Source organism: Linepithema humile, chromosome 5 (genome assembly GCF_040581485.1).
Source record: "Linepithema humile isolate Giens D197 chromosome 5, Lhum_UNIL_v1.0, whole genome shotgun sequence".
In the NCBI taxonomy this organism is placed as follows: Eukaryota; Metazoa; Arthropoda; class Insecta; order Hymenoptera; family Formicidae; genus Linepithema; species Linepithema humile.
Genome location: NC_090132.1, coordinates 23236370 through 23251473, shown reverse-complemented (window position 1 = coordinate 23251473; position 15104 = coordinate 23236370). Strand labels below are relative to the sequence as shown.

The following is a 15104-nucleotide window of genomic DNA, read 5'->3' as shown; positions in this document are numbered from 1 at the left end:
TATTAGACAGTGGATTGCTAGTTGTAATATAGGAACTGATAAATGTAACAAAACTAAAACATGCCAGTTGACCATATTGTTAAATATTGCCATATCGTTTTGTAAAATTTAACGCACTTATGTATATTTCCACGCGTTGCTATGCAGCCAGTAACTCGGTAAATTTATTATTTCTTTTAATAGATTAAATTGTTTACGCGCGCTAAATATACACTATTTACGAATAAATAAGCATTCTATAATTATTAGATAAGACTTTCCTGTACTTACAACAATAATTCGTAAATATTGTAAAATGTAATTTGTAAATGTATTGTAATTGTAAAATTCGTAAAAATTGTGTCACGACAACAGCACATGCAGCAGGCATGAGCATCTGCGGAGCGCGAAACGCAAAAGACTCGTTTTTGTCACGTGTTGCTACGTCAATTTTTCGCCGAGTTATAGCGTTTGGAAAATTCGTCGCGCACGCATTATCTATGAATAACGCGGCGCGTGTGTGTGTGTGTGAGTGTGTGTACGCGTAGGTGTGACGCGCGTCAGCTGTTACGTAATCGTAACGGTACCACGCTCAGCTGACCAGCTGATCGGCAGTAGTAGGGTGAGCGGGAATCAGACGACCGTTTCGTCGACCGGCACCGCCCTAGATCAGGATCGTCGCGGGTCAATATAATCGACGATATTTTCGCGTAGAAAAATCGTAGCGGATTGAAACGAGTCTCATTGGAAAGCTGAGACTCCGGCGCTTCTCGCGAGTCCAGATTCATTAATCTCGGATAATTGATCCGCGAGATATCATCGATTAATTGTGGAGACTTAATTTTTCGGCGCTAAGAACGCGAAACAGTCGCCGGCCGGCCGGCCGGCGTGTCAAATCCATCTAAATGTATCTGAATATGTCAGGAGGTGTGTATATATGCACGCGACGAACGTTTTTCAGATGGCAAATATACACATCTGGCGTATCGAAAAAGTAAAGAGTAATGCTGGCATCGATATGATGTATATTCGGATCCTCTTTCGCTCGATTTCGCTATGTAAATGTAAATACCTAAGAAATATCATAGTACGTTGGAAACATCTGCGCGCACGGAAAATAAAACCGATGTTATCCATACAAACATGAGATATCTCTTTGCGATGAAATATAAACATCAGCTGAAGCATGATCTATTTTAACATTCCATCATTCTCAAGATATGTAGATCTAACTTTTATATCATTAATGCATAGAACCGTTTCAGAGATCTCATTTCTTTCGGATTACTAATTTTTTTACATAAATCGAAATAAAAATTCAATGCAAATTAATTTTTTTCTTGTGCTCAATAAATGCATAAATAGAAGCGCATCTTTTGAAACTATCTTATAAAAATTAACATCGTTGGCTAAAATTTACCTTGAAATTACACTCACAGAAACTGGACAGGGGTCGATTTACTGGCTGCATTATTTTAATAACTTATTACAGTACTTTATTAAATGTTAAGTTACGGCTTTATCTAGACACATTTACAGTCACAGATTTTGTGTGTCGCAATGTGAAGAGTGTATATCGCAAAAAAAAAAAAGGTATCGCGTGCGACGGCTTGTTTTTCGACATTACAGCGGCTCGACTTCGTGTACGTGTGTTGTTTTTCGCTTTACATCGAGAGCGTAAGGAGGCGTTCGTGATCGAAACCAGGGAGCTTCTGCTGTTTCCTCGGATATTACGGAGATACGAGAGAGCTGGGATGCAAATTCACCGAGTAACCGTGCAGCGGCGATTATTGTTGACAGCAGTTATTCCGTGCGGAGGGCTTTGCTGCATAGTGTTGAAAGAACGCGACGCTTCGGCGGGCTCGCGGTGATTAACGGCAGGCTCTGTGCGGACAACACGCGTTGTCGCGGCTAAATCGGATATGACGTTCACTCGTGTAAACACATTCATCGCTATTACACACTGACGCCGAGATACTGCAATATGCTAACGGAACGGCAGTCTTCTTCGCGCTTTCGTACAATTAGACACAGTCGCAGAGCGCCCTTTTCCGATTCCTCTCTCTCTCTCTCTCCCGGTTTTTTTTTTATTTTTTTTTATTTTTTATCGCTATTATTGACTTTGCCAAACTATCGACGCACGCGTCTGGATTCCACGGGCGAACTTCCGATCGTGTAGGCATGAGATCCATGGCTCGTTACTGTGGCTAATCATAAGTTGTCGGTTTTTCGGCGCACACAATATGGCCGTAAGCACGATGATCGTACTTTAAGAGAAAGATAAGCAAAAAAAAAAAAAGGAAGAATAAAGAGTTGGCGTTAATACGAATAAAAATTGAAAAAAAAAAAACCATGAAAAAGAGCGTAAAACGTATGGAATGGCGCGAAAAGATATCGATTAATATTCAAAAATGGGAATGAATACGAGATAAAAAATAAGAGAAGAGAGCAAAGGGAGACAAAGAGATTTTAGAGCATAAGTAAATACAAAATGCGTTATTGTCATGGTTCTAATAATGTGTGTACGTTGTGTGTATCTATAATGTGTGTGCGTATGTGTATGTGTGTATGTGGGTGCGCGCGTGTGGGTGTGTGTATATGTGTATGTGTATGTGGCGATAACATTATGATATTAAAACTGTACACACGGTAGTTGTGTCCCGTGTAGATGGAAATAAACACCCCTCTCTCGAGTGGGTCTCTCGGTAAGTTCGGGGTGGAGGGAGGGGGGAACGTTTCCGGCGCGGATTGCGAGCGGGGCCGCGCCCGGACATCATTGCGGGCGGGTCATCGTCCGTCGGTGCCCGATCATTTCACCGTCCTTTGGCAGGTGGGGAGGTTTACCATGAAGAATACGTTGAGCTCGATCAGGGACGCCAGTATGAGGAACACGGCGTACATGCACAGACAGGCGCGGCCCACTTTTGTGTCGAGCTGAAACTTGTTGGAGGCGAACGCGATGTAGAGGAGCATCAGCGTCGACAGCAACGATATGGCGCTGTACTCCAGCCCGCCGGAATTTATACTGATGTAATGTCTGCCGGGCTGCGTGGGCGAGAACGACGACTTGATCAGCCAGGGCAGTCCAAGACACAGCAATATATCGAACGTGTTCGATCCTATCGAATTACTGATGCCCATCGAGCCGTGCCCTGGACAACAAAACGGAACGGTAACAGGAATAGGAAAAATAAACAGGGAGAAAAAGCGTGTCTTTCCGAGACTTTCCGTGTTGTTTTTCGCGCAACTCGCCCTTTTTTCGGACTCCTAATAACAAGCGGTGCAATTGATTTTCGTGGCACTCGGATCTCGATACGGCCGCGCGCTTTCGAAGTAACAGAGCGCTATTCGCGGCCTTTTATTGCTCGACCCAATTATGTTTCTGTTAGTGTACTCCGGCGAGTGTCTAATGACTTTTGTCCATTTCTACAACGATATCTCGGGTTTCGCACCTAGTTTTGTATTTTTATTTTTACTCCATTTAAAACTCGGATCGATCACGCAAAAATTATAATTTAAATTATTCTGTCTATTGTGACGCGTTTATAATCGGCGTACCCAATTTTTACGTTGTCACAAAAAGTAAATTTTTAATATATTTATCACTATGTAATAGGCATATACCTTGTTTCGCGACAATTACGCTCGACACCGCTTCGGGTACGCTGGTTCCCGCCGCCAAGAAAGTGATGCCCATTACAGAATCCGGTATCTTGAGTGTGTCGCCTGAAATAACAAATCGTACAGCTTCCGGAAACTCACTTAATTCAAAGATTCTTATGTGCACAATAAAATCTCTTTTGTCAGGCTTTTTTCTTTCGTCGTTCTTCCATTTTAAACAGCGAGAGAGAATGACGGAACAAAATCAACATTCTATCATTTTTTTTTCAATAAGAAAGAATTGATGAATTAACCATGAGAATCTCGATCTTGTTAGTAAAAATTCGATAGTATACCTGTTTCTCGACGAGTCTGAAATTAAAATTATCACTCACCAATTATAGTGATCATCCACGCTACCACGTAGCTGAGTGATCCGATCCATATGATGCACATCAAGAACGTAATGGGGAACCAGTTCTTGAATCGCGGCTTCTCGCAATCAGGGATTGTACACATGAATACCAAATGAATTGGCCACGTTGTTACCCAGGCGGTCTTCCTCAACCATCCAGCGTGTGCTGGCCACACCAACAGCTCGTACTCGTAATCTGTCATACATGTTATGAGAATTTCAAATTCGACAGATATTGCCTTGTTAATGTTTTCCTAAAGATCTCAGAGATCGGTCTTGTAAAATAATGCGAAAGTTTCGAATAACAGTCAGACGCATGAAACGTGAATGTTTAATCTCTCATCTTGACTGCTACTCTGGAAATTTCCATTCGCGCGTGATTTAATGCACTTGATCGGTCAAGTGGCTGTCACGAAATACGTATTGTTTGACTAATGTGGGCGAATACCGTTCCTACGTTGATAGAAATACGTGGAAGTGTTATCGAATACGAATGATAATTGGAATCGATTAGATTAAACTAGAAAAGTAAATATTTGACTATTGTGTTAGTAATGAGTTTTGCTGCGACAAATTATACCTTACGATTCGCTCGTAAGCACGTTTTCGAACGTGTTTCGTACGTAATCGAAAATTAAAAAAGAGAGCGAAGAAACTTACTAGGATCTGGGTTCTCCTCCTGCGTTTTGGTCCCGCCGTTCTGTAATGGGACGTCGATAGTGGCTATTTGCTCCACGCGATCCCCTGGCGATTGTAATTTGTCCGGTCTTGGTAAGTGAATATCGCTAGAATCTACGAGAAACACGCGTTATATATTTTAATTAGCTGACGGGTATTGTTGTAGTTTGAATTAATTTCTAAAAGCACATGTGATGTGCTTTTAGAAATTGCTCGCTTACATCTTTAACAAGTACAAAAATAAAACATGAAAATTCAGTTCTTTGTCTATTTCGATTATATGATTAAAAACAATATTGCTCGATCAGAAATTTTCTTACGTTAATATGCATTTTGATTGCATAAAAGTCAATTTTGTACAAAAACTTGGTTAAAAGCAGAGAATTCTATAAAAAGACAATTAAATATTTCAGAGATTTGCATTTTATTCATTTCACGTGCATCGTATTTAAACTCGAAATAAACAACAATGCTCGGTAATTAAAGTTGCAATGAAATTACGGTCTCACCTGGTGCAACTCGTCGGCCATCCGAGGATATCTGATCCTCGTTCGTACGGAATCTCGTACACCGCTGGAACGATTTATCCCAATACATCACGGCGATATAAACAATATACAAGAGCACCAACGTTAACGCTTCGTACCATTCCACTCGCTCGTCGTGTATAATGCATATTAAAATAGCAACTGTGACACCGTAAGCGAGACAATCTCTGCTTACGGGCCACCAATCCAGAGGCACCACCTGCGTGAGAAAGGTAGGTCGTTATTATGAGCAACAGTAAATGTTTAAACATTTTGGAATAGAGAATAGAGAATAATCCTTAATAACCCGCGTTCCTGAATAATTCTGATAAATGTTGCTATATACATCTTGACAATGAGAGAGAATTATCAGATATGCAATCGATACTTGTGAGTATTTCGTAAGTGCTTTGCTTATGTGTTAAGGGAATCTAGATTTCAAATTAATTATATATTGACGGAAATTTAATACGAAGTTAATCAAGTGAAATTTATTTCTGAAAGTAACGATTTATTATTTATATTTTCGCTAAAACTTTGTTGATAAAAAAATCAATTTGGCTGAATTTTATCAAAAAATCTTTAGTATTTATAGAAAATCCTAAAAATTTTTTTTTATACAGTTATATAGTTTTGCAATTTTATACGTTGGTCTTTTTCAACGAATATAAAAAAAATTGCAATTTTATACGTTAGTCTTTTTCAACGATACAAAAAAAATATCATACGTATTTATTGCACTTTCGATAATACCAATCACACATCATATTTACTACGCATTTTTTTCCAGTGACGCAATATAATGACGCACATTAATATCGATTCTCGTTATCAATATCAGTTTGATACTCATTGTGGCGATATCAGATCGACGATGATAAAGAATCTACGACTACTCGTAATTATCTAACAAGTAAGAACAAAATTGTCGACGCTCGGAAGTATTAATATAATAACAACAAGAAACATAAGAAAACGAATCTATATCATTACTATAATAGATTTAGTTGTGTAATCGGTAAATATCATTCAGCAATTGCTTATCGTCTGAAGAAGAAAAAATGTTTACTACTAAAAATGTTTACTACTATATTATAGGTTTTTCTAATCATAGCCAACATACAAAATATTTATTTTAAATGCACATTTTTATTCAAATATATATTTATTTGTATGTATCTTTTAGCAATATTCTAATTAATATCGGCGAAAAATGGAAATATAAAATTTTCATACAATCGATATATTGTGCATTTTATATTATAATTTCTTCTTTTTCTTCAGACACAGTGTTTGCTGATTTTGATATGTTTTTTCTAGAAAGCATATATATCGATTACACGCCAATTTCTTGTGTCTTTCTTATTTCTTTTATATATTAAATTTTTCAAAAGTATAGAACACTTGGCAACTTACCATTCCCGCACCGATGCCGCAGCAGGCTGGAACAGCCAGGATGTTGAATACTGCGGAACCTACTATCGTCCCGACGCCAATGTCACCTTCCGTGATGAATGTTCCGATGGCATTCACGAATAATTCTGGGGCCGACGTCGCCGCCGCCATAAACGTCGCGCCGGCTACGTCTTTTGACATGGAGAGTGCTGAAATGCAACATCAGCCTTGATAGTCATTTTTAATTATCCATATAAATCTTCATAAATCTATTCATCGAATGTTATCATCTGAAAGTTTCTCTTTTATATTAATTTGAAACTTTATACACAGATCTCTTTATCGAAAAATAGGTACAAAAGAAATTCATATGTCATGTATAATAATTTTTTTTCTGCCAGAAACGCTTCTAATGATAACATTAGATGTACAAAAAAATATAAAATTTAAACACGCTTATTACATTTTTTTCTTTATCGATAGACACTATGCTTCGTATATTTAGCGCTAAATGTCGCTGTCTGACTCTCGTCTCGGCAATAAACACGATATATCTATCGTGCAAATGAAATTCATAATCGATCGTATTTGATGCTAAATAATCGCGAAGATATTCCGAAGCAAACAGTACTTGGAAAAATTTGGCGAGGCCAGTTTCCGAGAGACAATTACAGTAACCGTTGAAGATGTGTTTGGCGCCCGCAGTGACGCAGATATGCTGCAGCGTGGGCATCGATTCGACAGCCGCATGTCGTGTATCTCAAGCTGTGGCGTAAAATCAGCCTGGCGTTGCTAAGCGTGTCAGAATAATCTGTTTTGATTTGATCTACACTCTAAGTATGCTTTATTAGGATTTATTGCATTTGCGCCAGCTTTGATTGAATAAATATTTTTTTTAATTTATTTGTTTGTGCACATGCGTGTTTTCGTATCGCGAATAATAAGACTTTAGTCTGAAAAGGAATATTAAATTTCGAGATTATTTAACTCAAACTATTAGTTAACTAAATGTTAATTATAAATAAGACAAATATTCGTGTGCTGCGCCAGTCGACAGAATTTAATCCTAGAAATTTAATCAGCAAGATAATTAATGTCGAAAGATGCAACGAGCTACTCAAGTTCAGTATTAATTATCCTTGGTTATTAAATTTTCAAGTGAAACTTTTTTAAACTCCACTTAAAATTAACTCAAGAATATGGGTTCTTTATCTACTTGCCATGCTGAAACTTAGTTATGCCTCAACGTTCTTATCCGGGAAACTTTACTTCAGAAACGACCAAAGAATTCACGATTAAAAAGATATTCAACTTTCGAGATGCCTCGAGTAAATTCTGCATTTCGAAATATGATTTACTTCTTCAAAATTTCATATTTTATTGCACTTTTTACGCGGTTCCTTTTGCAATTTTGCCAAAAGCTTACGAAAGCGGAATTGAACGGAGTCTAGAACTTTCTAAACTTTTCAATCTCACCGCATGCAACCGCGCACGCCTACAAGCAGTAAGCGGTACAAAGTTAGTGGAAATACAAAAATATACAATACGATCCTTACCGTGACATATTTTTTCTACAGCAGGTACGAAGAATTTATCGCATACTACTGCTAAAGCGATAAATAAGTAAAGCGACACGATGACGTGTACGACAACGGCACCGCCTTGTCTTTGCTCCTCATCAAACAGGTCGTGTGGAAAGTCTTCTATAGCCGGTGGCGTACAATTTATACCTAAAAATATAAATTAGTGTCAGAAATGCATCATATGATATAATCATAGCAATTTCGCCGCAACATTTGCATAATTCAATGTCGTCATCTTGTTTAAAATTACTTTAAAAACCTAAATTAATATGCGGCATAATTTTGCTAAAGTCATACATAATCGTAAGCAATAAAAAGAATCTTTTTATCGCAAATTTCAATGCAATTATCGCATTCTGCAGAGGGCATTGACCTTATGACGGATGTGGCTTGATTTACTTCATCGATATCGCAGGCGTTATAAGTACGATAATCGAGCACAATCGGCGCGTAGGATGCATTCTATTTTTCGTACTTTTTTTTTCTATTAAAGATAACAAGTTAAAATTTTCAATTAACTATTCAAATCGATGCTGTTGTTGAACAAACTGAAATATTCAACGTTAATAATAAATTACAGCATTGTGACGAAAGCAAAAAAGATTCGAGTAAAATCTACGCATCTTTCAGCTCAATTTTCTCGAAAATTACGCTTCACGCAGAGAAAAATTTTATCCCACAACTTTAACGTATTTTTTGTACAGGGAATTGTTTTTTTGTGAGGAATCTTCATGTACTTTGATTTTCGCCACACCTGTGCCATTCGTGGCGACCGCATAATACCGATTCCGGATGTACCGCACCCAGACATACTCGCATTCGACGAAATGTGTTTTTTTATCGTTACGCAACGCGAAGCACGTTACCAAACTAATACGTGTTAACTAAATTGTACGCAAAAAAAAAAACTCTACTTCCGTTTATAGATCGTAACGAGTGGCGGTTCTCTCAAGCGTGCGACGATGAAGATGTAAGGCCGACGCGTCCGATAATTCCGTCCGCTCTTCCGTCGCATTTGCGTCGTATTACGGCATAAGAGTCAATTACGTGTTTGCTACTTTAATGTAAAGCAGAGGCTTTTCCTCGACTCGCGACGGCTCATGGCTTAATACGATAAGAGCGGTGGGAAGAACTTAAAGTTAACCATTATCTTTTTAGAGTCGGCAGTTCGTTCCGACGTCAGGAGGGAGCGAAGTCGACGAGGAGGTAAATCGACGAGGTTACGAAATCGGTATATTAGCACGTACGTTGACACGCCGAATAGGAACGCTTCCCCGCTAGAAACGCTGAACGACACGAAATGTCACGCATACACCGGGCACACGAACAACGCGCGATGCAGTGGTGTGATGTCCAAATCGGATCGTGTGGTGGTAAGATAACGATACGCCAAGTAGGAAACGTCTCGTTACCGTTCGCCATTACTTCAATTTTATGGAACCGGTGTGTGTCGTGTGCCGAATTATTTGGCAAACAACCAGAATTGCAGTCGGAGTACAAAAATGGTCCAATGGGCGTATACGTGCGAAATGCACGATTGATCGTATACACGCGTCGCTTGTGCGAGCGGCAGTGCTCGTTACATCAATTCTAGCAGGTGAATTTTCAAAGGCGATTTGTCGCGGAGCGTTTATCGAACCGTCGAGTCGCCAGATACGCGGTTTTCCGCATCCTGTGCCAGTCTTAACATCGTTAGCTGCCAAATTTGAGATATTATCGCGTGAGAAAAAATGTACATATTTTAAAACATTAAACGCATAAATTGTTAGAATAACTCTCTTTTTGCACGCAGGTATTAACATATATGACATCAAAAACATCTCATTTAAAACTGTTTTTCACTGCGTATTAATTTTGTATTGGATTTTATTAGCGTAGATAACTCGCTGAAATCACATATAATTAAACGGAAGATTTAAAGATTGAATTAAACTCAAGTTGCGTATAAAATTTAAACTCTCCTTAAGCTTTTTAATCCCGTAGATGATGTTGCGCACATTAACATTTAGCTTTAATTGACCTAAGTAATATTTCTTTCAATTGAAACCTTGTTCTAGCTGTTATGCCAGCTTTGTTCACGTAATAGCTGTAATTTTTCAAACTTTCCGTCAGTTGTTCAATGGAACAACAGTGAGCCGTTTTGAAAGTTTTCACGCCGAATAATAAAATTACCGCTTAGGATATATTGTTGCTATGAAACAATGTCTTATAGCAGTTACAAAGAAGATACGTATGTTCTTGTACAAAAGTTATTTAATCACCTTTTCCGTGCGATGAATATTGCGCTCCAATTCCTACTTTATCGGATCGCTATAATGTCCGAGCTAAATTATTCTTTTAAAGGATTAAATATCGCCAGCATAATAGCGATAAGTTCTTACACGGGATTATCCGATTGCGCCGTCAGCATATCTGGAGCGACGAGCGGCGTTTCTTACATTATACGACAATAAAGATAATGGGAATATTTATCTATTCTCTCTATACTTTTATATTTTAATTTCTCATCCCCGTCTTCCCCCTGCTTTTCTCTTCCTCCTTCGGGGGAGAGACATATGAGCATGCGAACGTGCGCGTATTGGTGCCTCTTGCCGGTTATACCGCTATGTGACTGGATGTGACTTCCTACCGATTAAGCAACCTAAAGAAGTTAAATTGCTCTCATTCAACTTGGCAGAACAGATGCCATTCATGTCTAATGTACGTCGTATAAACTAGATATATCACGACGACTCAACGACTCGGGCACTCCGACGGTCCGTACGGTCGGAAGGGCGCGGCGCGATGCGATGCCGCCGTCGCCGGTTGCCGGCAGACGCGGTGGCCGATGGACAATCGGCTGGCCACCGGCTTGCCGATCGCTCAGCGCGATGTTTTCGCGATAATTGACATTTTCCCCCTCCAGCGTAGCCGCGATACATCCGACTATTTTTCCACAATATCGCAGAAAATTGAATATGTAATTTTGTACTCTTATCAGATCGCGAAGCTACGAGCGCCAAGAGTATTATGTACATTGTGACGCAGGACGTATAACTAAATGCATGCCATTGCTTATCGTTGCGCATTTTATATGTACAGTGCGCTTTAGAATGTAAATAATGGAACGATTTCGTGTCGATATTGTAATAAAATTGTGTAATGTTATCGTAGCGATGTTCATTCGTGCTGTTTTTCTCTTTCAAGATTATTTATGTTTCTGGCTTAAATATAATCGTCGTGGCTTCAATATTTTAGCTTGATTTTTTCAGTTCTATCAAAATTTTATCGAAATACTATATAATTTTCTTTCTTTATTCCGTATTTCGTGATCATTCTTGTAGCTGCATTAATTCTCCTAAATAATTTTGATGAGATCAAAAATTAACTTCTGATTTGTTTTTCTAAAAAAAAAAAAAACTATAAATCTCATTTCCAATCGATTATTTGAGTGTCTCGATGACTTTTAAATTATTATTTTTTAACATTGCTGATTTAGTAGCCAACAATAGAAGTAAATCAGAGGCGGAATTAAGCTTATAAGTTGTAACTCTGTACCTTTTGTGGCTGAAAGAAATTCTTTCTTTATTTTGAAGAAATAGTAATAAACTTTAAAAAAGTTTTCCTTCTGAAATAAATTACGAAGCTGTTTGTGTGGCTCTAAGCTACAGTCTGTTTAGTTTATATGTGAATCTGACTCTCTGGATGATTGACAGGTCACGCTAGACAAGTGAGCGACAAAGAACGGTGGGATAAGGATGATAGAGATGACGAACGTTAATGGTATGTAATTGATGGTGCTTAATTAGTTACTTTAAATCGCCTATGTCCTTGTTATTCTCCGTTCGAGACTGCCGCCAGGTTAACTTTAATTAATGCGCTAAATGTTTCGCCATTCTCCGTGTCGTTCTTATTAAAGGTCAACGTAACTGCCGACAATGAAAGCGGATGCTTCGTCTAACGAGAGCGCAGTGCAGAGATACATTTCTACGCCTTCATCGCTAATGTGTAGTTATTAATATGCCATCGACAGCGATCTTTGTGAATAATTAAAAATGTCTAAAGAGTGCTTGCTAGACGAGTTTTTGTGTTTTTTTGCGTTGTATGATTAGTTTTGACATCATTGATCATGAAAATGGCTATTATCTAGCTATTATCTATAATGCAGATTTCGATCTACAATCTATAATGACGCTTTCGATAATCCGTGTAACGTGCAACGCGCATATTCGATTATACTGTGTTCAGATTAACATGTCAAAAGCTTATTTCTGCACTTCAACCTGTATGCGATTATCGATATGTCGTTAGCGAGAAGGATAATTCGATTGCATTAATATGTTTAATGCACAGTATATGAACTGAATTCGAAGTAAATTTTACCGATAATATCAATTTCTCAATGATTTGTATTGAAGAAAGCAAAATGCATTGTTTGCTTATATCAATGCTCATTGTAACAGCTTACGCGTGCAAAAAATTTCTTACTACAATGTCGCATATGAATTTGGCTTTTTAAAAGTTTTGAACGAAAGCTCAAGCACTTTTCAATTAACATGTTTATTATAATATTTTATCCTTTTTTATAGCATGTAGATGTGCCCTAAGAATCATAATTCAAAACATGCAACATTATCTATGATGTTCGAATTGAATACGTAATTTTTTTAAATACATATTATATATGAGAAACATTTCGTTTATTAAAAATGTGTCTCTATTCTGAAGTATATGTGAGTCTGTTAAATCTTTTCGTGTAAAGCACTTAGAATCGAATCGCCAATCCACCGTTTATGTTCTATGAAAAAAGCATTCACTTTACATGTATAAATGAATATGTTAAATCGAACCTATGGATTTGACATCCGTCAAATTATTTCTGGTGGATGAATAATTCTGATTAATTTACCGCAAGCAAAATTAAGCGCATATGAAAAAAGCAAATAGAATGCTGCATTTGACACATGGCGAAAAGGATGAATCTTTGAAAAGACGATGAAAAGGTGGGGATAAAACAGGGGAAAAAGTATATATACATATCCGCCTAAGTATTTGCCATTAGCTTCATAGTCACGAATATTGCTCGCAATATTCGTATGAGGTGGACTGTATGTATACATATTTTTGAGGAGCACTTTCTTCACCATCGACCGTGGATTTTCCGCGCTCGCTGTTTTGTCGCGAGAAGAGGCGAAATCGACACCATGCTAATCGCGTAACGAAACATCCTACCGGATTCGCACATTCCCTCCGTCTTCACAATGCCAACTCTCGCGTTCGCGGCGAAGCGCAAAGTGCCAAAAATGCAAGCCGATCGGAAAAGCACATCAAATGCACATTTTTTTTTTCTCTCTGCGCCGTCCTCCCTTTTTTTCCTGCTCTCTTATATTCGTTTTCCGAGTCTCGCCGTCGTCCTCCGTTTCTCCCGATCGACATATTTCCCCGCGCACGGTTCACACCATCCTCGCTTCGTGCGAAACTGTTTTAACACGACGCAGTCCCGGTGATATTATTGAAAATAAGATTCAAACACACCTCCTCCTAGGTCAGTCGTATCCATGTTGTCAATCCCGTTGTCACACACATACTACATTAACATCTACTCCGAAGTCCGACATCGTTTGTTGGAATCGCCCCTCCCTCTATCTCTTCTCTCGCACGTAGCGCCTGTTGCTGAATCGCATGTAGGTGAAGCTTGCAGTTCCGCGAGACCCGACGATGCTCCGAAATTTACCACCGCAAATATACATTCCGTAACTCGCCCGCAAACACTGCGAGAAATTACCACACATATATATGCATGCGTTTTGATAGAATTTTTCGAGTAAATAAATAAATTTTGCAAGTGTCGCTTATTTGCATATTCGCGAGACAATTAAATCGCGTGGCCAGCAGCAAGCCGGAGAGTAAAGTCTGAAAACGAAGTTAGCGACTTTTCCTTTTCGGCGTTTCCAATCATTCTACATATTTTAGCATTGCAAAAACGTAATCTTAGAGTGATTGAGAATTATTATCGTAATTCATCAATATTTTACGAATTTCCTTAATTACAAGTTTCTGTCTATTTGGTATCAGCTAGACAAGGATTTATTAAATTTTTTAAATTGTTAAAAATTCATAAAAGATATTATTACGTTACAGTGGAGAGAGTTACTCAACGGTCGCGTCTTTTTATTATTAATATTCCAATGTATGTAATAAATGTCTAATTGTAATTAGTAATAAATCCATATAAAGTGGCTTGTCTCTTCGATTAAGTAGTCGGCTTAGAGCTGGCTAGACTAAAGTCTCGCGTTAGATTTGTATTATACATACATGCATCAATTCGCCTAGTACAAGCGCACCGAATCGCTCTGTCTGTGTAGATTTAACACGTGTCTCTGTATTCGCATCAGTGCATCAGTGCATCGAAATAATACACGGACCAATTAAAGGACGCGACACTCATTTAATGCGTTACTTTTTTATCTGATTATTCGGCTCTTCAAATTATCTCTACATTTTATAATTAAACTTTCGCAATTATCGCTACCATGCCGATTTGCACGTTTTTACTGTCATTTGAATGGAAGCTTTTGCATGTAATAAATTATAAGGTCTAATTGAATTAATAAACTTTGCGCATTATCGTTATTTCGTTTTTCAACAAGACAAATATCTGAACTTTATCAATTATCAAGTACATTTTTTACCGTAATTATCAAATGATAAACCTTTACATCCCCGTAACATCGTAAAATCTAAATTGCAACTGAAGCAATAAATTCTGCACGGAGAAAATTTTATATCGAAAATTGCTATGTACGGCATTAACCGTGGACCATAAAGCCGCGAACCGAAAATTTTTACCACGTTTCACATGTGAAAAACATAGTAAAAATTTTTATAATTCCTTCATGGTCCGCGGCTATTACCGTACGTAGTAATTTTTGATATAAAATTTTCTCC

General features: G+C 38.1%; 1 protein-coding gene and 1 long non-coding RNA gene across 2 annotated transcripts; one reads left to right on the top strand and one right to left on the bottom strand.

Moving 5' to 3' along the window:
* Window positions 1-1449: 1449 nt before the first annotated feature.
* Window positions 1450-13907, bottom strand: zyd (sodium/potassium/calcium exchanger zydeco). The gene is made up of 8 exons (XM_012363685.2): window positions 13692-13907; window positions 8151-8324; window positions 6616-6803; window positions 5182-5419; window positions 4655-4786; window positions 3975-4190; window positions 3604-3705; window positions 1450-3131 (listed from the first exon to the last, which is right to left on the bottom strand). Exons 1-8 carry the CDS (start codon window positions 13714-13716, stop codon window positions 2788-2790), a joined length of 1419 nt encoding a protein of 472 aa, XP_012219108.1. The 5' UTR covers window positions 13717-13907; the 3' UTR covers window positions 1450-2787.
* On the top strand, window positions 5297-6717 carry LOC136999913 (uncharacterized). Its single transcript, XR_010890192.1, has 3 exons — window positions 5297-5432; window positions 5990-6112; window positions 6594-6717. It is a non-coding gene; the product is annotated as an uncharacterized lncRNA (long non-coding RNA).
* Window positions 13908-15104: the final 1197 nt, after the last annotated feature.

What these genes read in the sequence shown, in the direction of transcription:
- zyd (XM_012363685.2), bottom strand. Translation starts at nt 13,716, where the DNA reads ATGGATACGACTGACCTAGGAGGAG. An exon ending in TGGCCGACGAGTTGCACCAG is followed by an intron (nt 4,787 to 5,181) that starts GTGAGACCGTAA and finishes TGTTTCTCGTAG; the next exon opens with ATTCTAGCGATATTCACTTA. An exon ending in CGTAATTGTCGCGAAACAAG is followed by an intron (nt 3,132 to 3,603) that starts GTATATGCCTAT and finishes TTTGTTGTCCAG; the next exon opens with GGCACGGCTCGATGGGCATC.